The sequence below is a fragment of the Lissotriton helveticus genome, chromosome 9 (assembly GCF_964261635.1).
Source record: "Lissotriton helveticus chromosome 9, aLisHel1.1, whole genome shotgun sequence".
Classification (NCBI taxonomy): Eukaryota; Metazoa; Chordata; class Amphibia; order Caudata; family Salamandridae; genus Lissotriton; species Lissotriton helveticus.
Window position 1 is genome coordinate 398,421,925 of NC_136070.1, and position 24,036 is coordinate 398,445,960.

General features: G+C 47.0%; 1 protein-coding gene across 2 annotated transcripts in view; it reads left to right on the plus strand.

The window, feature by feature from the left end:
* LOC144781359 (cholesterol 24-hydroxylase-like) overlaps positions 1-24,036 on the plus strand; it is a 345,923-nt gene that overhangs the window by 31,552 nt on the left and 290,335 nt on the right. The window contains exon 1 of one of the 2 annotated variants that reach the window (XM_078660147.1): positions 21,109-21,426. The exons of the other annotated variant lie outside the window; for it this stretch is intronic. Within the exon in view, the coding sequence (XP_078516273.1) occupies positions 21,290-21,426 (137 nt within the window). The 5' untranslated portion in view covers positions 21,109-21,289. Of the gene's footprint in view, positions 1-21,108; positions 21,427-24,036 lie in introns of those variants that run through there. 2 annotated transcript variants of the gene reach the window in all.

The following is a 24,036-nucleotide window of genomic DNA, read 5'->3' on the forward strand; positions in this document are numbered from 1 at the left end:
CTTTTCCTAGTAAGATACTTATACAATTTCCGATATCTGTTTTTGCTGTTTGTAGATGAGGGCATAAAGCAAAGATATGCAATAAATCTGCCACTGGGCTTCCACATCTAAAACATGTAATACCTGCTGTCCCTCCCCATTGTGCTATTTTTGCAGGTGTATAATACAAATGGTAAAGGGTTTTATAATGTTGTGCCTGTAATGAGGCTGAACAGAGCGTTTGTTGCCCCAGCTCCAATGACTGATAAAACATTTCATCCCCAATATCTAGACTGTTTGCCCACTTCTCTGCCCATTTTTCCATATCGTCTTGTTTGGATTTTATAAGTTCAGAATATATTCTTTTAATCGTACAGTCAACACCCCTCTGAATAATTTCCATAATTGGGTTTTTACCAAATCCAGCAGATCCCCCCCTTTTCGTGATAAGAAAACGTCTGACTTGCAAATATTTAAAAAAATGTCTCGTATCCAAATCATATATAGCCTGCAGTTCTGAAAATTGCAGCAATCCCTGTGGACCAAGCATATTACCAATCATAATTATTCCCTTCCTCCCCCATTCATCAAAAGCTGAATGATTAAATATCTCATCTGGGAAGGTGGGATTGCTATTCATTCTTGTGTAAAAATTATATTTCCCTAGTCCTGATTTCTTAGCAAACGCTTTCCATACCGTATATGCAGCTTGAAGTGTCTTGAATCTAGTCCTTTTAAAATAACTAGGTTCTGTAAACTTCAATAAAATGTTTATGTACTCTATGTAACTCTACTTTACAAGATTCTACTACACAGTATGCCACTCTGACACTCTACTACACCCTATGCCCATCCACTCTACGCCACTGCACAACTCTGTATGACATTATAGGACACACCACTCCACTCCTCTCTACAACAGTCCACTCTACTATATGACACTGCACTACAATGTGCAATACTCTCCTTCACTGTACAACACTGTACCACAGTCCACTGTACGACACACCACTCTGACACTCCACTATATAACATTGCAGTATACGAGACGCTCCGCCACGCTTCTGTACGACACTCCACTCGATATCACTGAACTATACACTGTACCTCACTGAAGTTCACTCTATGCCACTGCATTGTACAACACTCTATTCCACTTCATGCCACTGTACAACATTCTATTCCATGACACTGCACTCCACGACACTGGACTCCACAACAGTGACGTTAACAACACCTCACTATGCGACACTCAACTGTACTGTACAACATGCCCCTTTACTATACAACACACCACTCCACTCTACGATACTCCAGTCCACTCCACTATATGACACACCAATCCACTCTAATTTACAATACCACACTCCTCTGTACAGTATGCCACTCCACTCTACTCCACTGTACAACACTGCACTCTACCACACTACAATCTATGACACTGTCCTCCACTATATTCTGTGACACTCCATTTAGCAACATTCAACTGAATGACACTTGACACTATGATTTGAAACACATTTTTTCCAACTAATTTAAATTCAATGAGTATATGTCACATACCTATGTACACAGTCTTGTTGCCTACTAGCTAAACTACATTAACTATAACTCGCCCCTTCTATATGCACTAGCTGTAGCCTTGCATATCACATCGTTTAGACAATGTGAAATCATAGCAACATTTATCCCATCTTAAATAACCTAATTTATCATTACACAGTCCACGGTAGAGTGGTGAATTACAGTTATTAAAGGTGGTGTGTAACATCTAATTTTAAGGTATAACTATAACCTTAGAATTTCTAATGTTTGTATAGTTTAAATTGGATTTGTAAAGAAAGAATACATTAAGTTTTCCTAACTATAACTTAGCTTTAACCTTTGGTTTTTCATTCTGTCTGTCTGTCTAACTGTCTGTCTGTCTGTCTCTCTCTCTCTCTCTCTCTCTCTCTCTCTCTCTCTCTCTCTCTCTCTCTCTCTCTCTCTATATATATATATATATATATATATATATATATATATATATATATATATATATATATATATATATACACAAACACACATAGATATATATATGTTCACTGACAAAACCAAAGGTTACAGGGTCTTTATAGTTGAGGAATAGAATTTAAAGAACCTTAGAAATTCACTGAAAAAAACAAAGGTTCCAGGTATATTACAGGTAGGTTCACATTTTGCTCATACAAAACCAGACAAATTCAGCAGTCATAGTTAGCTGCACTAAGTATAACTTATGCCCCTGCAGTGAACTGCTTATGACCTCAAATATTACATCACTCATGACTAGGGGTGGGTGGTGAACTCCACTCCGCCAGCGGAGTTTGCAGAGTTTTGCCAACTCCACGTTCTACTGCGAATGCGGAGTAAGGCAAAAGAAAACTGATTCCGCCGTGTGGCGGAGTTTGCCCCCACTGCCCACCCCTATGTGAGCAGGCTCCTTAGGGAATGTGGACTCTGAGAGCAGAGCCCGCGGTCTGCTTGAATCAGGGGAAATGTGGAGCACTGCAGGGATGTTCGAGGCACGCAGGGGCTGGGCCTGTGCCACCGCAGCATCATAGTGCACAGAGGTCTCATCGAGAACACCCTTCTAGCTCCACAGCAGGAGACCTCATGCGGGGCACGCTCACATATCACTGTGCATTCACTGGAGCATGGACATAGCAGTAGGGACAAAGACATCAGTCAGGACACCTTTGAGTGTTGGTATTCAGAGGTTGGTTTGAGGCACAGTATTAGCCACAGCAGCAGAGAGTACCCCTGTCCCGAGGGCATCTTTGAGGACAGTGCAGTAACTGAGCAACGGGCACAACAGTAAAGCTCTCCTAGCCTCAACCAGTGCAGTTATAAAGTCAATGGTCAAAGACTAAGCCACAGCTGTAACCACAGCATTGCAGACCACACAGGCCCCACCAGGATGCCTTGCAGTGTGGGAGCGTAGTACTCTGCTAGGATTCACAGGAGCTTGAACACACAGCGTCATCCAGGGCACCCTTTAATGCCACTATACAAGGCACTGGCTAATGCCACAGCAGAATAGAGCGCATAGGCAATGTATTGCTGCCCTCTGACAGGAACTGGCTGGTGGCTCAGAGGCATCACAAGTGCCTCCTCCAAGGTACCAGTTCACTGCTATCGCACAGTCACACGCTGTGCCCCTGTCACTGAAGAGCAGGTATCTCACGTGGCTCTATCAGGGGTCATGGCAGTATAAAATGCACTGCCTTCTGAGGTAATCTATCAAGGACACAGAAAAGGAACTAGACAAGCGTTGCTGACTGTAGCGAAGAGCGCATTGGCAAGGCCGAGCAACACAGGGTCTGACTCAGCTTGAAGAGGAAGTGTCCAGCAACAGCTGGAAGAACAATACCTGCGCCCCCCAGCCTACCAGATTGCAAGTACCATTAAAGGTAGCATAGCAGACTGTGCGTCCTTCATACACGAACCCTTTACCAGCCCCTCCTGCTGAGCCCTCAATCTCCTAGCTGCCTCTCTGGTTGCGCCCTGTTTTTCCCACACATGTCATGTCCTGCGCCAGCATGCAGTGGTTCCTAGGCAACTGATGTGCATTGTGGGCGCCATGCCATGTGAGTGAGTGTGTGCATCTGCTGCTCCAGCTGCTTGAACAGTGTCTAGCACTGCTCCCCTGGGCATCACCAGGGAGCCCACAGGGGCCATTGGAGGTGGCTCCCAAGGGCAGCGGGAGCCCGATGTAGTATCACAACCTGCATTGATCTTCTTGGGCAGCAAGGCGCCCCTTTCAGCATAGATCACTGGGGAGAGGAGGAGAGTCTGACAGGTGAGTGCAGGCCGGAGCATGGACGATCAGTGTTATAGTAGGGCAGGGCAGAACTCCGCGGAATTCCACTGAGTTTTTATGCAACTCCACAGAATGCCGCGTAGTTCAACTCTGCCAACTCTACTCATGACATGGTCAGTGACATCACTGATAACATGACCAATGTTTGTGAGTGATTTCTAAAACGTACTGAGTGTTAAACATATGTACTAATGTTAGTGGCAGTGGGAGTGCCAGAATGGGTGAGTGAGTGGGTGTGTAAGTGGTGTATAGAAGAGTGTTTATGTGAGAGACTGTATAATGAGTGACTGACTGCGTGAGTTTTTGTATGGGTGAGCGACTGGGTCTGTCAGTGAGTGAATGAGTAAGTGAGGAGCTGTGTGAGTATTTGTAAGGGTGAGTGAGTGGGTGTGTAGGTGGTTGTAATGGTGGTAGAGAGGGTGAATGGGTGGCAGTATGGGTGAGTGAGTGGGTGTGTCAGTGGCTGTAATTGATGAATAAGAGGGATCTTGAGTGGCTAAATGGGTGAGTGAGCAGGTAGATAAGTGTATGTATGGGTGAGTGACTGGGTACACGAGTGTCTGTATGGGTGTGTGAATGGGTGTGTAAGTGGATGTATGGTTGAGTGAGTGGGTGTGTGAGTGGCTGTATTGGCGAGTGAGTGTGAGAGAGGTTGTATGGGAAAGTATGTGTGTCTCAGTGACTGCATAGGTGAGTGACTACATGTGTTAGTATACATGAGTGAGTGAGTGCATGAGTAACTGTATGGGTAAGTGGCTGAGTGAGTGACTGTATGGGTGAGTAAGTAGGTGTGTGAGTAGCTGTATGGGTGACCGATTCTGTGTGAGTTGGTATGATTTTGACTGTATGACTGGATGTGTGAGTGGCTGTATTGGTCAGTGAGTAGATGCATGAGTGGTTGTATATATGAGTTTGTGATTGCATTAGATGCTGTATGGGTGGTTTGATGTGTGAGTGGCTCTATTGATCAGTGAGTAAGTGTGAGTGTTTGATGAGTCTCTGAATGAGTATATCAGTGGTTGTGTGGTAATGGGTGTATGAGATGAAATATGGGGTATACGTGGGTGTGTGAGTGGTTCTATGGATGAAGTTTTCAGTGACATCATCAGTGATGTCATTTGAGAAGTCGTCAGTGATGTCATTTGAGATGTCATGAGTCATGTCACTGATCACGTCATGTAATACGTGAGATCATAACCAGTGCATTGCAGGGCTGTAAGTTATAGTTAGCTCAGGTAACTATAAATGCTGAATTTCACTGGTTTTATATGAGTGAAATTTGGGTGTTTGAGTGTCTGTGTGGGTCTAGAAGTGGCTGCAGAAGTATGACTGGGTGTGTGAGTGGGTGCATGAGTGGGTCTGTGAGTGGGTGTGAGAGTGTCTGAGTGGGTTTGTGAGTGCCTCCTTGAGTGTGCGAGTCAGTCTGTGAGTGAGTGCATGAGTATCTGAGTGGGTGGGTCTGTGAGTGGGTTCACTAGTCTCTGAGTGGGTCTGTAAATGGGTGTGCGAGTCTCTGAGTGGGTGTGTGAGTGGCTGTGTCAGTGGCTGTATGGGTCTTTGAGTGGGTGCATAAGTGGGTGCATAAGTGTCTGAGTGAGCCTGTGAGTGGGTGTATGTGTCTGAGTGGGTCTATGAGTGGGTGCATGAGTGTCCGAATGGTCAGTCAGTGGCTGTATGGGTCTATGAGTAGATGAGTGAGTGAGTGTCTGAGTGCTTCTGTGAGTGGGTGTGAGAGTGTCGGAGTGGGTCTGTGAGTGGGTAAATCAGTGTCTCTGTGGGTGTGTCAGTAGTTGTGTGAGTGACTCATCCATAAATGAACCACAGTTTTGCCCAAAATATCGACCCAAGTGAACTACTTTCTACTAGTTACTTACTAAGTGCTACCTCCTTCGGTAAATGTTCAGTATGTATTCTGCACTACAACGGCCTAATGGAGCTCAATGAAATGTCACCAGAGACCTTGTGTGCGTTTTGGCAATGTGTTTGTTCCTGGTGCATCTTTATCCAGAAATATGTGATAACATGAATCCTCCTATAGAGAAGACAACAAGACTACAAAGCAGTAAATCTTCACCAAACAAGGGTCTTTCCTCTTAACTATACACAGTAAGTGATTCTATGTCATGTCCTCATATTCCCTGGCATCACAAACTCCTCTCTCCAAAATCAGAGGGAAAGACGCTGGCGGGGGGCTGTTCTTAAGCTGCCCATCAACCTGGTAAAAGGCAGGAAGACCTTTGCATGCTACTAAGTTGGGCGGGGCCAAATGGGTGTAGCTTCTAAGTGATTTTCACATTTCTATACTGCTAGTCATTTAAAGGGAGAACCATGGACTCTGCTCTCACCAGGAGAGAACAAGAAATAACCCACTTGTCACTGTCACATACAGATTGTGCTCCAATAGATCAACAATGCATTCTCCTCCATGAACCATTTCAGATCTTTACTATTGCACACAGGCCGCTGCTGGAAATGCAGCACCCTGTGTACAAGAGGAACAATAGTTTCATCTCTTTCCCTGCCCGCATGTCTGTGGGTAGTGAAAGAGATAAAAACGTCCACTTCCAGTAAGCAGGAGCACTTTGACAGCTCTCACTTGCTGGAAGCGGAGTGTTTGCTTTTGCTTGGCAGGAGCTGTCACAGCTTCCACCAAGTAAAATCAAACAGCGCTGTCCTGGGTGTGGGCATCCTGGGGCATAGCAGGTGTTGGCTCTGGGTGATGGCGATCCCTGGGCCATATATGGCTCCAGGAGGGGGGCCACTCATCCCCCATACTTTGATCTGCACAGGCTGGCCCTGAGGAGGTGGTGGTCCCCGGTGCCTTATAAGGCCCCAGGAGGGAAGTTGCACTGCCCCTTCCTCTTTTAAAAGCAATAATTGCCCCTGAGCTACACGCAGATGCCCTGTTTAATATTTATTTTAACCCTGAAGAGGTGGTGGGGCCTCGGGGGTCTGCTTGGCCTCCCCCAGCTATTCTTTTCATTTATAGCCCAAAGGAGGCGGTGGCCTGGTGGTGTCCGCAAGGTCACGCCGTTTACTGTTAACATGAACCCCGGGGCAGTGGTGGTCCCCGGGGCATTAACAAGCCCTTGGAGGGTGGCCCAATGGGCCCCCTCCATTTTTTAGGTCGAGCCTAGCGCAGTGCGCATGTGCTGCACTAAGAGATGACATTTAGAAATTGGTATGCACTTTTCCTCACACTCATGAGTGTGGCGGCGTTCACCTTGGGGGAGCACGCAGTGGCACGCAAGGGCCATCTGTTTGTAATTAGTGTGGCCGTGCTTGCTTGTTCTTCCACTGCCTGGCTCACACTTGCTCTACCTTGTTAACTTGTTGATCTCTGCCAATTACTGTGCTACATATAATACTTAAAATACTTAAAATAATCGTACTTTGATAAAAGTATCTGCCAGCATGTATTTTAGTGTATTGATGTTTTTTCGGCTCATCTGCATGGATTATGCTGGGATGCAAGTATGGTTTCCCGTTTCCTGTATAAAACGGCTGTCTCAACTGTTTTTTTTTACTTCTTTGAATTTCTCTTTCTCAAAATAATGCTTTTTAATAAAATAGAACTAGCATTACGATGCATTCTACCTCCCCATGGAATCGCATCAATTGACTCATGTGCACCTTCCACGTATTGGATAAAAAACAGTTTTTCCTCCACCATCAACCCCATGCATAGTTGGACATTCAGCACCTAGGGATACTTGGAAAAGTGAAAGTTCAAGACTTCGCATGCTTATCTCATTATCTGAAGGTCTCAGCTGTGTTGACGACAGGTTTGTGTATTATCCAGTTCATGTGTTTGCTCATATTTTCTCAAGACAGTGCAATTTTTGCCCACTTGTTGCTTGTTTAGTCACTTTATTTTTTCCTCACTACTAATCTTTGCGGTCGCGTCCTTGCAGTGCGCGTGCTCACGTCGTTCCAAGCGAGTCTCCTTCAGACTGCCCTTCGCCGTCCACTCATCCCTGACAGCCCGCTGCACGTGCCTGCTCCTTATTCAATTGTCTCCCTGAAAACAGAATTACTTGGGTAGGAGGAAATATTTTCAATTTAGAGATGGGCGGCACGAGCCAAGCTACCAATTTATCCCTCTGTTTCCACCATCAGCAGCCTTCCCCGTGAAGCCTGGCAAACAGATAACACTGCTAGTGTGCACAAAGGTACTGAATACAGTTTCGTGGAAGGGCGGACTTGGGGTGGGAGGAGGGCCAGAAGTGAAAGGGCTGTCTTTTGATAGGTGTAAAATCAATGTTTGTGGACTGGAGCTCCAAATGTCACTAATTTGTCTATGAAATATACATGTACTTTTTAATCAGCTGTAAATAACAAGCATTGGCATAGCCAATAGGTCTCGCCTTTGGGACCTCATAAGTATTTAGCTATGCAGCACAATATCCTTGGTGCAACAATATCAACTGTTGCCTGGCTAAACACTTATAAGGTCCCAAAGGCGAGACCTATTGGCTATGCCGATGCTTGTTTTTATTGGTATGCCCTGGCATCTGGCCCATCTGGGGCCTACATGAAAAACAAGTGTGGGAGACCACGCTTTATATATTTTTTCAATTCACTGTGATAGTCCCGAATATTTCACAAAAATAGCAGTGAATTTTAGGAAAATGCTTTTTCGCCCTGCTGGGGTCCTCCCGGGATGCCAAGGCTAGGTGGTCTGGGTATTCCTAACCTAATGCATTTTCTTTTTATTCCCGTTTTGTTGTGGGACTCAGCTGAAGTCAAGCCCCAAGATGCCTGCCAACACTTTTCGGCTGACAAGTTAGCAACCAATCAGAGCTATGGCAGATCTCTGCACGAGCTTGTCATTATTCATGAGGACTTTGCAATTGTAGATATACAAACTTGAAATTCCTTTAAAATCTCACAAACTACTGAATGGATTGACACCAAATAACAAAACAGAACAATCTGTGGACCGAAATGAAGCTTTCTGGCAAATTAGGTGCAATCCATTCAGTGGTTCGGGCTGCCGCCGTGTCTAAAGAGTCTATGGGAATTAACATGGCAACCTCACCCCTCTTTTTCTCAGCGTCCGCTTGATGGATCACCCGAAACTACCTATGCACAAAATGAAGCCCGTTATGACAATTTTCTTGGAAAATGTCATGTAGATTCGTCAAACGGCACCAAAGATATAGCCAAGTCAAAAAAAATTTTCCAATGGAAGCATGGTCCTAACTATAACTACCTACTGGCAACTGGCAGTAGGTTTTACATATATCCATATCCATACTAATATTATAAAGAGAGAGCCCAAACCGTTGAGGCGGGTAAGCTCCAGAACCACAGCACCAACCGGAACACCCAATACAGCGTTGGAAAGGAGAGTATCAGCAGATGGACATAGGCTATACACCAGCCCAACATATACATTAGAAGGGAAAAAGAACATTTGGGACAAAGTAGTCTGTTGTGGGAGTGTGCGTTCTGCTGTAAAGCGATGGGCGAGTGCATACAGCGATGGGCGTGTGCATTCGGCAAAAGCCTGCAGTATTATACAGCTTGCGATAAGCGTTCCGTGTGGGACTAGCGTTCTAACACGAGTGGGCGTGCCCTTCAGCATTGTTGTGGGCGTGTGCCGTCGGAGACGCCGGAAGCATTCAGAAGCAGGAGTTGTGGCGTTTGCCGTTAACGCGATGTGGGGCATCTAAGTGCACCGCGCCATGTTTGGGGAGTGCATGCATTTTGCAGCGATCGGGGCGTTGGCTGGAGCGGACACACATGTTTGCATATTGCGGCGAGGACAGCAAACAGAAGAGCACACGCTCACCTTCAGCGGTACCGAACGAGGGCTTCTGAGCGGATGCACAGGCAAGTTTTGAAATAAATTTGCCTTGCCTATTACAACCATTGCAGACATTCTATTTCATCCCCGGACAACGTCGGGGCGGGCCGGTAGAATATATATATATATATATATATATATATATATATATATATATATATATATATATTTGACATTGACAAAGCCAGAGCGGCGGAACGCGTCTGACAACGCTGAGGGGGAGTCCAGAAATGAAATAAATGAATTTTTTCACGGACCTGCCTTTGAGTGTATCCTGCTATTGTCGGCTGACACGGATTTATTGCTGACTGTGTTCCGGTTGAGTAACTTAGCTCACTGCCGCATACAGGAGGCACCCTAGGTGCGTGGCTCAACAGCATTGGAAAACTTTGCTTATATATACATATATATATATATATATATATACATATATATATATACATATATATACATATATATATATATATATATATATATATATGTATATATATATATATGTATATTCACATGCATACGTATTTACAAAAACAAACAAAACTCCAAAGCCACATTTAGGATTAGAAGAATCCATGCATGTTAATGCTTTTGGGACCTTGAGTGACCCTTGACCCGGCCACTCCACTACCGCACGGCCCCCGTGTGTCCGGATTCTGCTGCCGCTGCCTGCTTGGCCCCGTGTGCCTGGATTCTGCTGCCGCTGCCTGCTTGGCCCTCTTGCTGCTGCCTCTCCTTAGGGCCCTTGCTCTCCAGGCTTGCCTTTGCTCCCCAAGCTTGCCCAGTCTTGCCCCGATCTCCAGGCTTGCCCAGGCTTGCTCTCGCTCTCCCCCGCTCCGCTTTCCTGCTCTTTCCCCCCTCTGCTCCCCCCGCTGCTCTCCTGCGGCCCCGCCCCCCTCTCCTGTCTCCCGCTCCCCATTCGCCACCCCGCTCCCGCCTCCCAGCTGCTCTTCCCTCCCACTTCGCCATAAATGGCAGGGACCGCACGTACGTGCAGCGGCCACGGGCAGCGTGCGTGCCGATTGCGCGCCAAAGGCGCGCCAAAGGCAAGCCCGTCTACGCCCGTCCATGCCTGGACCGTGCCCAGCGCCAGGAACCCTGGGCCCCAACGATGCCAGTCCACCCGATGGACCTACGACGTCGCCACCCTCCACGCACTCAACACCGGCCGGAACCCCGCTTGCTACCGAGCCACCCCGAAACGCACCCACGGACCCTTCACCTGCCAAGCCTGCCAATTCACCTGCCTCCGAACCTGCACCGCACCCGCCAAGCCGAGCACCAGCAACAACCACCTCAAGTGCATCCTGCTCAACACCCGCTCCGTCCACAGGCACGCCGTCGAACTCTGAAACCTCCTCGACACAACATCACCAGACGTCGCCTTCCTCACAGAAACCTGGATGAATGCCTCCTCAGCCCCTGACATCGCCATAGCCATTCCTGATGGCTACAAGATCACCCGGAGGGACCGCGTTAACCAAACCGGAGGAGGCATCGCCATCATCCACAGAAACACCATCCACATCACGACCAACTCCGACGACACCCTCACCGCCGCCGAGCACCTTCACTTCCAGATACACACCGACCCCAAGACCACCCTCAGAGGCACTCTCATCTACAGACCCCCGGGACCACGCACACAATTCAGAGAAGCCATCGCAGACTTCATCAGCCCACACGCCCTCACCTCATCAGACTACATCCTCCTAGGGGACCTCAACTTCCACCTGGAGAACAACAATGACAGCAACACCGCCGCCCTGCTGGACAACCTTGCCAACCTCGGACTCAAGCAACTGGTGAACACCCCCACCCACTACGCCGGCCACACGCTTGACCCTGTCTTCTCCTCCAGCAAGCACATCTCCCTCAGCCACTCCTCCGGACTACACTGGACAGATCACAGCTGCGTCCACTTCAACTTCAGCAGAACCACGACCCACCACCTCCCGCAGCAGGTCCCCCGCAGAAACTGGAGCAAGATCACCGCCGACCAGCTAACCACCGCCCTCAGCCAGAACCCACCCACCAACACGACGGACCCCAGCAAAGCAGCCCGCAACCTCACACAGTGGCTCACCACCTGCGCCGACGACCTCGCACCACTGAAGAACCCTCCCAGCAGATCCGGCAGCAGGAAAGCCTCGTGCTTCACCAACGACCTAAAAAACTCCAAGAAAACCTGCCGCACCCTCGAGAAAGCTTGGCGCCATGACCAGACAGCAGAAAACATGACAGCCCTCAAGAACGCCACCCGCAAACACCACCAGCTGATCCGCACCACCAAAAGGACTACATTCAAAGAACGACTGGACAACAACACCCACAACAGCAAGGAACTCTTCAGCATTGTTAAAGAGCTCTCCAACCCCAGCGCCTGCAACAACGATATCACACCCTCGCAAGACCTCTGTGACTCACTCGCCTCGTTCTTCCACCGCAAGATCGCCGACATACACAACAGCTTTGGCGCACAGACCACGCACCCTACCACCGAACCAACGCCCCCCACCACCACCCTCTGCACCTGGACCCCTGTCAGCACCGAAGACACCACCCGCCTGATGAACACCATCCACTCCGGCTCCCCAACCGACCCCTGCCCACACCACATCTTCAACAAAGCCGACTCTATCATCGCCCCCCAGCTCCGGAACATCATCAACAGGTCCTTCGCATCCGCCACCTTCCCGGAGAGTTGGAAACATGCCGAGCTGAGCGCCCTCCTGAAGAAACCCACCGCGGACCCCACGTACCTCAAGAACTTCCGCCCCATCTCGCTCCTCCCCTTCCCAGCCAAAGTCATCGAGAAGACCGTCAACAGGCAACTCTCCGCCTTCCTCGAGACCAATGGATCCCTCGACCCATCACAGTCCGGTTTCCGAGCAAACCACAGCACCGAGACCGCTCTCATCGCAGCTACCGACAACATCAGATCCCTGCTCGACAACGGGGAAACTGCTGCCCTCATCCTCCTAGACCTCTCAGCAGCCTTCGACACCGTATGCCACCGCACCCTGATCCAGCGCCTCAGCAACACCGGAATCCAAGGAGCGGGCCTGGAGTGAATCATCTCGTTCCTCACCGGAAGAACCCAGAGAGTCCGCCTCCCCCCGTTCCGATCTGCGGCCACCGAAGTCACCTGCGGCGTCCCGCAAGGATCCTCACTCAGCCCCACCCTCTTCAACATCTACATGAGCCCTCTCGCTGCCATCGCACGCCAACACAACCTTAACATCATCTCCTACGCCGACGACACCCAGCTGATCCTCTCCCTCACCAACGACCCCGCCACCACCAAAGCCAGCCTCCAGGAAGGAATGAAAGACGTCGCGGAATGGATGAAGATCAGCCATCTGAAACTGAACTCAGACAAGACAGAAGTCCTCATCCTCGGACCATCCCCTTCCGCCTGGGACGACTCCTGGTGGCCCCCTGCACTGGGCACCGCACCCAAGCCAACGGACCATGCACGTAACCTGGGCTTCATCCTGGACTCCTCCCTCACGAAGACCAAGCAAGTCAACGCCATCTCGTCTTCCTGCTTCAACACCCTGCACATGCTCCGAAAGATCTTCCGGTGGATCCCCACCGAAACTAGGAAGACGGTTACCCAGGCCCTCGTCACCAGCCGTCTGGACTACGGGAACACCCTCTACGCCGGAACCACAGCCAAACTCCAGAAAAGACTCCAGCGCATACAGAACGCTTCTGCACGACTCATCCTGGACATCCCTCGCCACAGCCACATCTCTGCCCATCTGAAAGACCTGCACTGGCTCCCCGTCACCAAGAGGATCACGTTCAGACTCCTCACCCGCGCACACAAGGCTCTCCACGACATGGGCCCGAAATACCTCAACAGCTGCCTCACATTCTACACACCCACCCGCCAGCTCCGATCCGCCAGCCTCGCCCTCGCCTCCGTTCCACGAATCCGCAAATCCACTGCCAGAGGAAGATCCTTCTCCTACCTGGCGGCCAAGACATGGAACTCCCTCCCCACCCACCTTCGGACGACCCAGGACCATCCCTCCTTCAAAAAGCAACTCAAGACCTGGCTGTTCGAGCAGTAGCGATTCCCCCCCCTCCAAGCGCCTTGAGACCCTAGCGGGTGAGTAGCGCGCTTTACAAATTTGCTGATTGATTGATTGATTTGCTGATAGCCCCCAGTTTATACTTAGGTCGGAAAGCCGCTGCTAAGGTCCAAAACCTGCGCTACGGTCTCCTTAATACACGCTCCCTTCAACGCCATCATTTAGAAGTTTTCACTCTTCTGGAAGAAGGAGAATTGGACCTTCTTGGAATAACAGAAACATGGCTAGAAGACTCTTCAATGCCGGATCTTGTAGCCTCTTTGCCATCTGATTTTTCGGCACTTCTCTATAATCGAACGGAAGCTAGGAGAGGGGGAGGTGTGGCCCTTTTGTATAACTCACGCCTTTTGGGCGAAAGGTTTTTGACCGAAAATCTGGCTGGCGCGGAAGTGATGGGGGTCAAGCTGAAGCTGGGGACAGACTGCTTGATCATCCTGTTAGTATATCGTCCCCCGTGGGCGTCGCCAGAATTTCCCGATTTGTTCATGAGATTGGCCCAGGACATCCGCTCGAGATATGACAAAGTAGTCATAATGGATGACTTCAACTACCATTGGGAAAAGGTCCCGAAAGAAGGTCAGGCATCACAGATCGAGGAGGCGCTAATCTCATTGGACTTGGCTCAACAAGTGAAGGGCCTGACACATGTTAAGGGACATACTCTAGACTTGGTTTGGACGACAGTCCCTGCGCAGGGCGCGGCAATGGCCCAGCCATGTGTATGGTCCTATCACCATTTGGTGAGAGGTGAGCTACTAGTGGACAAACAAATTCCAACGACTAGTGGAGGGTGGAAGCAGTTAGGAAGTGGAAAAATATCGATGGGGATAAAATGGTAAATCTACTTCGTACTAACCCCCCCCTTAACAACCGGACACATAATCCAGAGCTCCTTTGCAGGGAATTTATGGATAAACTCTCGAAGTTCGTGGACCGAGTGGCACCTATCCGCAGGATGAACCTAGTGGATAGAGGACGAGGGGCCCGGTGGTATAATGAACCACTCAGAGAGAAGAAACGCGGGCTACGAAAATTGGAGAGAGCCTGGCGTAAGGACTACAATTCTGATTCTAGACGCAGATATACACAGGCACTTACTAGCTATAAGCAAGCTATCATAGCCAGGAAGTCCGAGTTTTTTGAGGAGAGGATTACAACTGCAACGAATCCCCAGAAAGAAGTCTTTCGAGTTCTTACGGAGCTTAGAAAAAATAAGGAACAGATTCTGGACTTCACTCTGGAAGATTGCCAAAAATTTCAGGACTTTTTTACTAATAAAATTACCGATCTTGTCACTGAAATTAGGGCGACTCCTAAGATAGACTGCCCGCTGCAGGTTGTGCCAGTTAGAACGGCAGTGAGAAGTCCATTATCTACCTTACCCTTGATTACTAAGGAGAGGCTGTCTATTCTCATGGGACGGGTTAAGTCGGGCTCTAGGTCGGATCCGTGTCCACCTGAAGTGCTTAAATTAGCACTCCCTGGTATAGAGGATGATGTGCTGAGCCTCCTAAATCTATCTCTTCAGGTAGGACAAGTGCCTGCCTCCCTTAAGGAAGCTCGGCTGATCCCCCTGCTAAAAAAAACGGGGGCGGACGTGAAATGTCTGAAAAATTTCAGACCAATCTCCCAGCTTCCGTTTTTGGCGAAAGTATTGGAGCAACATGTTCTCACCACTCTGTCGGAACACCTGGAGACCAATCTGTTGCTAGAGCAGAATCAGGCAGGTTTTCGTGCGAATCACAGCATGGAGCTTGTTATGCTGTCAATTGTAGATGAGCTAAGGAACAGAGCAGATAAGAAAACTCCGGGGGCCCTGGTGCTGTTGGACCTCTCCGCGGCATTTGATACCGTCTGTCATGAACAACTATTGTCGCGGATGAGGGATTTCGGCATTCAGGGCTCAGCACACGCATGGTTCACATCCTTTCTTCAAGGGAGGATGCAGAGAGTGCAACTTGGTGACCTGCTTTCCACCGCAACATCGATCACCTGCGGAGTACGGCAAGGGTCTGCTCTGTCACCCCTTATGTTCAATATATATCTACAGCCTTTGATTCTAATGCTCAATCAAATGGATTGCCAGGTGTACAGCTACGCGGATGACACCCAACTTATCATCCAATTGGATGATAGTCAGGATGCCTCTGCAAGACTGCAAAATATTCTGAGAAGCACAGCTAACTGGATGTCCGAGAACTCCCTAAAAATCAATCCGGATAAAACCGAGGTGTTGCCAATCACCATCGTTGGCAACCCATGGAGCGATCAATTTTGGCCCAGGGAGCTGGGCATGCCCCCGGAACCGGCGGCAGTGGTCAAGAGCCTGGGCATCCATGTGGACGGTAAACTGTCCATGAAAAAACAAGTTACAGCTGTGGTAGGCACCTGCGTTGGCCTCCTCCGACAACTGAGGAAAGTTTCCTCGTTGCTGTCCTTTTCTTCCTTGAGGAGTGCGGTCTCTGCTATGATTCTAGCCATGTTGGACTATGGCAACTCGCTGTACATAGGACTACCACAAAGACTTCTAAACAGAATGCAGATTGTTATGAATGATGCCGCGAGACTCATTTTTAAAAAGCCAAGGAATACTCATGCATCCCCCCTTTTGCGTGAACTACATTGGTTGCCAGTCAAGCAGAGGCTAATGTTTAAGGGGCTATGTATTGTCCATAAAGCTCTTTATGGAAGGGCACCTAATTATATGAAAGCACGTCTGCTTCCCTACAGACCGGGTAGGGTGCTTAGATCTGCAGAAGCTTTCCTCCTTGTCCAGCCACGCTGCAGACTGGCCACTGTGGGAAGTCGTGCTTTCTCACACACTCTCCCAGCTCTGTGGAATAAACTGCCATTGGAACTGCGGAAAGACACTAAGTTAATGTCTTTTCGAAAGAAATTAAAAACGGTGCTCTTCCAGCAAGCGTGGGGCTGTTTTTAATTGGTAAACCTGCGGTATCCCTCCGAATTGCCTAGCGGACCCTGTCAAAGCGCTTAGAGACCTCTGGGTTATAGTGCGCTATATAAATAAAATAAATAAATAAAATAAATAAATATGGCTATGTAAACATAGATGTATCTGTGTACTTTACATTATGCATCGTAAAACGAAATAGGAATGATATATTCTAAACAAATATTAAATAAACATCTAATGTATATATTACAATAAATGTATGGTTGTGCATTGTATATATATATGTATGTCATAGTATGTAGATAACATATATGTGCACGTCCCTCTATATATGTGTTATGCTTCTTTGTATGATAATACATATATGTCAGATTATGTAAATACGATTATGGAGTAGGTATCTCCACCTATGCATATTGATGTTATGCTTTCCATTGAGGTATAACAATATATTTAGATAGAAATACTAAAATAAAAAGTCACTGTATGTATATTCTAAGATGATAAAATAACTGTTTCCGCTCTCATTCAAAAGGTTTCTGCTACTGTGGACTTCCAAACATGCTTTCAAAACTCATCCTTCTTTTCAATTCAATTCCTTTCACAAATAGGTGTACATGCTCAATACTCCAAACAACATCTCGCATCTTCCATTTACTAATCTACTTCAATTAATCTATTCCAGTTGAAAACACTTGACTAAATGCATATAAGATCTCAAGGGCAGAAACTTAAACAACTAACCTTAAATATTTGCCTCTAAATTTGCGGTCTGGAGTAGAATAATACTCGCGGCATCCTGGAATTGTAAGCGCTATATAAATACAACTTACAAGTACAATGGAATGAATAAGGTGATAACAAGAAGAACTGCCAACCACGTGAGGAGTATGAATAAATGTCATTCGTTATGTCAAAAACGAATCTACAATGAATGCTCCAACTCCTACTCTAATAGGAGTTGGTTTATAATGTTTCAGACAAAGACTGCACACAATTTCACAGCATGTTTTTACTTAGAGAGGCACATTGTACACATAACAACTAAGCAAGCTAATTTCCAAAACACCCACTAGAAAATTATGTTTTTACTAGACATTAACACGAGAAATGCGACATGAGAACTGTTCAGCACTACGAACCCAGAAGCGGGGGTTTAGCTCAGGACTTTGCAATGCTCAAAAGCACATTACTTCAGCCGAGAGAGTTGCAGAAAAAATGTTACTTCACGCACAGAGGGAGACCGTAGCTGGAGCTGAATTCCACAGATTTTCCGAATAGCAAATGAAAACAAATGCTCATGAACATTTAATCATGCACTTTTGAAAATATGGCCCAGTGGGGCCTGGTTATCCAAACTATATTGAGCATTAATTTGTCCTCCAAAATCCTCCAGGAAATGCTCAACTCGCTCACTGCACTCAGAAACCTCAGGTCTCACTCATTGTGCACTGTGAGTGAGGCTCACACATTTGGAGGTCATGTTGCACGTTCACTCCCAACAGTGTAAATAACACGTGGTGAGAGAGACTGAAAACTGAACTCCTAATGTAATTCTATTCAGAGCGACACCTGAGAGCTGTAGAGGAATCAGGAAGCACTTTCACCACAGAGTAAACCGTCCTACAGCCCGCATCAGTGTATGCAACTGTTCACTTTGGATATATCGGAGAGATGCCCCACTACTTTTATAAGTTAAATCTAACTTAGTGAATTTTTAGATTTCTTTTTATTCATTTCACTGATTACATTTCTGGTGTTATCATTGAAATCTTTCTTTCATACAGCTTTATTTGATCATTGTGAACAGATCATAAAAGCAAAAGAATACATATAAAAAATATCCAGATCAATAAATATTCATATATACATTAGTTAAAACATAATTAAATACATTTTGCTGTGGTCCAGTTAAAACCTTTAAAATCAGTTATAGTAAAAAAACAAAACAAACTGTTCATATTATAGTTACAGGGTGCTGCTAGAAACTATGCCCACCCTTTTCCTCTTCCTGAGGCAGGCCCATAAATATGAGGCAACACAGAAACAGACAAATGGGTCACATAGGGCTTTTAAGAAAAACATTGCGAACCGACATTGCCTAAAATTATGATGCCTCAGAATTGGCAGTATAAACAATTTTCTTGCTTCCGAATATTTTTGACAAAATAGTAGGATATGCAGATCTGTCTGCACTGCAAGGTTGTTACAGGGGCAGCGATCAAGATCTGCTAGCCTATACTTCTTTTGTGGATATCCCAGGAGTAACAGGATCATGTTTAATCTGAAGCGCAGTAGAATGTCCTGGTATTAATGGGACCAAGTCATACGCAATAGTAGAGTGATGGATCTGGTTTTTTCCCTGCGGGCGTATTCTGCTCTTTGGGAATATAGATCTTTTAACCATTTCTTCATGACCCCCTTACAGGAGTGAGGGTCCTGAAAGAGTTTTTCCATCCCTATAGCCTTTAATACAGTTTCTACATGATTTAGCCACCCAATTCTTTTGTAATAATCTAGGTTGCAGCATTCTCTTATAATGGTTTGTGTCAAATCTACTGTAGTTCTTTGCCAAATGGATAGCCACAAGAGGACCGGGCCATTCTTATGGTGTCGCTCAGAAAGGGGAGCCCTAATTCAAGATGTAGAATATAATTTGAAGCTGATTGGGGTAAGGACACACGGTTTTTAAAAAAGGAGTCTTCCATTTGCTGTAACAGACCAGTATTGGCCATCCCCCACACGCCTGATCCTTATGTTGTGGCTGATTTTATTTTGGCTTGATAAATATTTTTAGTTACGTCCAGTGAGCTTCCACCCAATTTTTTTGCATATCTTTTAAATGCTTTTAGGTTCCTTTGCATACCCTGGGCTCTTCTTTTTACTAGTTTGGACCAAGAATGATCCTTATCAAAGAGCACTCCTAGGTATGAAAAGGAATCTACCACCTTAATTTCATTGCCAGCCATCTGGAATTTTGCCAGTTTTTCTCCTCTGGCAGCTCCAGCTACAATTATGAAAGATTTTGTTTCATTTACTTTTAGGTCAAGGGAAGCCATAAAGATGGCGTAAGCTTTATTTAGTTTGTGTACGGCCAGGCCCATTCTTGCCATCAGCACCGCATCATCGGTGTATGCCAAAATCGGGAGGGGGGTTTGATCAAATTTGGGCACGTCCAAAGAGAGAGCAGACAGGGCAGGAGGACTCAACTCTGTTCTTATAGATTGAAAAAAGGAACGGGGCGAGCACACACCCCTGTCTAACTCCCTTTTCAATTTTAAAATGACGGGTGCACTCCCCCTTTCTACCATACCTTACACAGGCAGTGGCATTTGCATACAGCTGGCGGATGAACCCAATAATAGGTGGGTCTATACCCATGTCCTCCATCATGGACCATAGCCTAGAGTGTGACACACAGTCAAAGGCTGATGTTAGGTCCATGAAGGCCATGTATAGTTTCCCATTTCTGGCTTTCAAGTACTTTTCTATAGTTAGGGAAAGGTTTAGGCACTAGTCGACTGTCCCCATACCTCTCCGAAACCCATATTGTGCCTTCATGATTATATTATGTGTTTCTGCCCATTCCTCCAGTCTGGCCAATATCATTGAAATCAAAGTGTGTGTGTCAACACTTTCTCCGATGTGATCCAAAATGATAATTATGTTTCACTCTGGTATGCTGTGGGCTGGTATGAACACATTTTCCACAGCTGAATGTTAGCTCCTTGTACACAGCTGGGTGATCAACAAACTTGGCCAGAAGGAGACTATTGGAAAATTAGGAGTTTATTTATATAAATCAAAGCTTGCATTATTCGGTGTGTTATTTATTATTATTTTGTGTCACTGATCGCATTACAAGAAATGGAATACTCTGCCTTCACTCATTGCACTCCCCTTGTCAAGATTGTTAGGAAGACTCGTGTAAATTTCCTTTTTGGGTTATATTTGGCTTTCTATTAAATTTATGTGGACCATTCAAATTATTTAGATCGGAAAATTATCTAGGTGGCACAAAGACAGAAAGCTCTAATTTTTGGATTAAAAGCCAGGGTTAGAAATTCTCTAAAGAACGACTATTTGAAAACTAGACTTCTCTATTTGTAATGATTTTTTGTAACATCGTGATGGGCCCTATCTATCTTTGAGCTATTCATTATTCTAATCGTAAGAAAAACAAGGATTCAGCCTAAGGTGCCATGCAGCACGTCTAATATAGCATGCCGCCCTTGTACTTGTAAAAGCCACGTACCATGCCTTAGTTTATTTGATAACGGCAGCATTGCAAAAGCTTGCACTAGTTATCGGAAAACAGAATAGAACATCTACTGAAAATACGTGTTATATAACAACTATTATAATTGTATCTGGTAAGGACAGCTGCGAACAGTGATTTTTAAGCAGTTTCTAAATTAAGAAAGTGTTTTCGAATTTAGGTAGTGCTATCACTTTAAGCACGCACGAAATATGATTTGCAGGAAGTTCGAGGAAGCAAAAGATATCAGGGCGCTCGGAGGCTGGAGCACCCAGGGTGACTGAGAGAGGTTCAGCGAGAACGTAAAGTTTACTCAGTGAGTATTTCTAGAGACCGCCACTCGCTCGACATATAGAAGAAACACATTACGACCATCTTGAATGCAGAAATGGATCTGTTGGGCTTCTTCTCCTGGCTCCTGCTCATTGTGCTGGCCGGCGCAGCCCTGGCCTTCCTGCTGTATTGCTGTTATGTGAAATACATTCACATGAAGTTCGACCACATCCCAGGACCCCCGAGGGACAGGTGAGGCCTTTGATTGCTTTAATTAAAGACCGAGAAGGATAGGAGAGAGTCATATGCGGTAGGTGACAACCCTGGCTTTTTTCTTAACACCACTGTCTGCAGAGACTAATAGGCGCATGTATGGTTCTGAACTGTATATTAATTCCATTTATGCTGTACTTTCGACGACTTTCCGTGCTTACAATGTGAGAAGTGAATCTGTAAAGGCTTTCAATGCGAAATGTTTTTGGCTACAAAATATAAAACTGCCAAAAAAAAAGATAAGTAACAAAAGTCATTTTTGGATAGCTGTGTATGTACATCCCTACGGTAGCTATGGATTTCCTTTTATTTGCCTACTAATTCTGAGCTCTGACGTTTCCCAAAGCCACAAGTGTAATGTTAGGGTTTCCCCCAATGAGGACGCTACAGCGTTTGTAGGAGAACTCGTATTTATTAAGTACAGGTGCCCTAAAGAGCACCGAGACGCTGCTGCCTTCTATCGGCTTTTCGCGCCACTCTAGCGCGATGCGTGCGCAGCCCTAAACATGGCCGCCCGCACGTCACGTCATTACGTGACGTGCAACAACTAGTCAGCGCCACTACATATCTCCCCTTTTTTCCCAAACAAAACATTTAACTCACTGTCCATCGTTCATATCAAAGTCTCGAAATCTTGAGGGTTTGATCACCGCCCTACCACTCCGTGTAAGTCTCAGGGGGGCAGACGGGGTCACTCTCACCTGAGTCCCTTCGTTCCTTCCTCTACTTTCAAGCGCGGCCGCGCCTCCGTCTCGTCTGCTCATCCCCGTTTCACTCACTGATCCCTGATCGCCATTCTCAGTCCTCTCTCCTCGCTGTTCTCCTCTGCTCACCTCCATTTCTCCATTTGATCGTTCTTGTTCCTGAGTCTCTTCTTCCACATCTTCTAGGTCTTCTCCACCTTGGTCCCATCGTTGCACTCTGCTGCATGTTGCCATGCGGTCCTGTGACCACACGTTGCCATCGCTCAGCACAGCCGCTCTACCCATCACTTCCTTGACCTGCAGGGGCTTGCTGTACTTACTGTCTCCTTTCCTCCGTAGCGTGGCCAACTTTACTCGTACCCATTCCCCCTTCTCCAACTCTGTCTCTCTCACATTCTTCCGGTTGTTGTAGTGTCTCGAGTAAATGGCTTGTGCTTTTTCCAAGTTGGCTCGCATTACGGCAGGGGACCATTCGCTTGTTATGATTTTTTCCTTCCAAACACGGTTGTCCTGGGTGAATGGTTTGCGGCCTCTCAGTATTTGGAAAGGGCTGTATCCTGTTCCTGTGGGGGTGATCCTGTACGCCCACACCATGTGTTCTATCTCTCTTTCCCAGTCTTTGTTGTTGGAGATGGCTGCCTGCACTGAGCCCATCACCACTCTGTTAAATCGCTCCACAAGCCCGTTCCCAGCCGGGTGGTATATGGACGTGTGCTTTGCTAGAATCCCATTTCTTTGCATGAAATTGCTCCATTTCTCTGATCTGAATTGGGGACCATTGTCGCTGAGGATGGACTTCGGGATGCCTTCCCTCACAAAAGTGTCAGCCAGGAATTTTATGATGGTCTCTGTATCCATCGCCTCATCTATTTTCAACTCAGGCCATTTCGAGTACCTATCCACAAGGACACATACGTACTTCTGGACTCCATGCACATCCAGGATAGGGCCCAGTATATCCACTGACAATTCCTCCCACGGATTCCTCGGGGGGTCAAACTTTCCAAGGGCTGGGCGTAGTGGTTTGAGTGTTTTATCTGCCCCTTGGCATTGTGAGCAGTCCCTGACATGCCTCTCGGCCCTTACGTCCATCCCCGGCCACCAGTAGTTTTGCTTGGCCCTCAGTTTCAGTTTCCCTATCCCCAAGTGTCCTTCATGGAACATGTCCAATAGTTTGGGGATGATTCCTGCCGGGGGGATGACTTTCTCCCCTCTGTATACAAACACTCCTAGGTCGTCCATCGTCAACTCTTCTCTGACTTCGAAGTATGGGCTGAGGTCTCCACGGGTTTGTCTTTTATCTGGCCATCCCGCTGTGATGTATGATTTTACTTCCTCTAGGATCTGGTCTTCTCCATATGCCTGCCTCCATTCCTGATGTCCTATGGTTTTCTCTTGGTCTTCCACGAGTGCCACCATTTCTTCTGCCCCTGCTTGGTCTTCACCACTCTGATCCATGGCCGCTGCTCTACTCAGATAGTCTGCCACCCTATTCCTACTGCCGGGGATGTGTTCCACGTCGTACCTAAATTCTAGCAGTTTGAGAGTCATCTTTGAGATTCTTGGCGTTGCACTGGCATGTCCGCTGGACGTTAGTACCTTCAGTAAGGGTTTGTGATCTGTCTTCAATAAGAACCGCGTGCCCCACAAGAACTGCCTGAACCGGGTCATGGCCCATACGACCGCCAGAATCTCCTTTTCGATTACGCTGTACTTCCTTTCGGTTTCACTCAGCGTGCGGGATGCGAAACTCATCGTTTCCATTATCCCTTTACCTCGATCTTGCATAAGGACTGCATCCAGCCCCTTGTTGCTGGCATCCGTGGTGAGCACTGTGTTTCCTTGGGGGTCGTATCCTTGGAGTGGTACTGCTCCAGCCACCTCT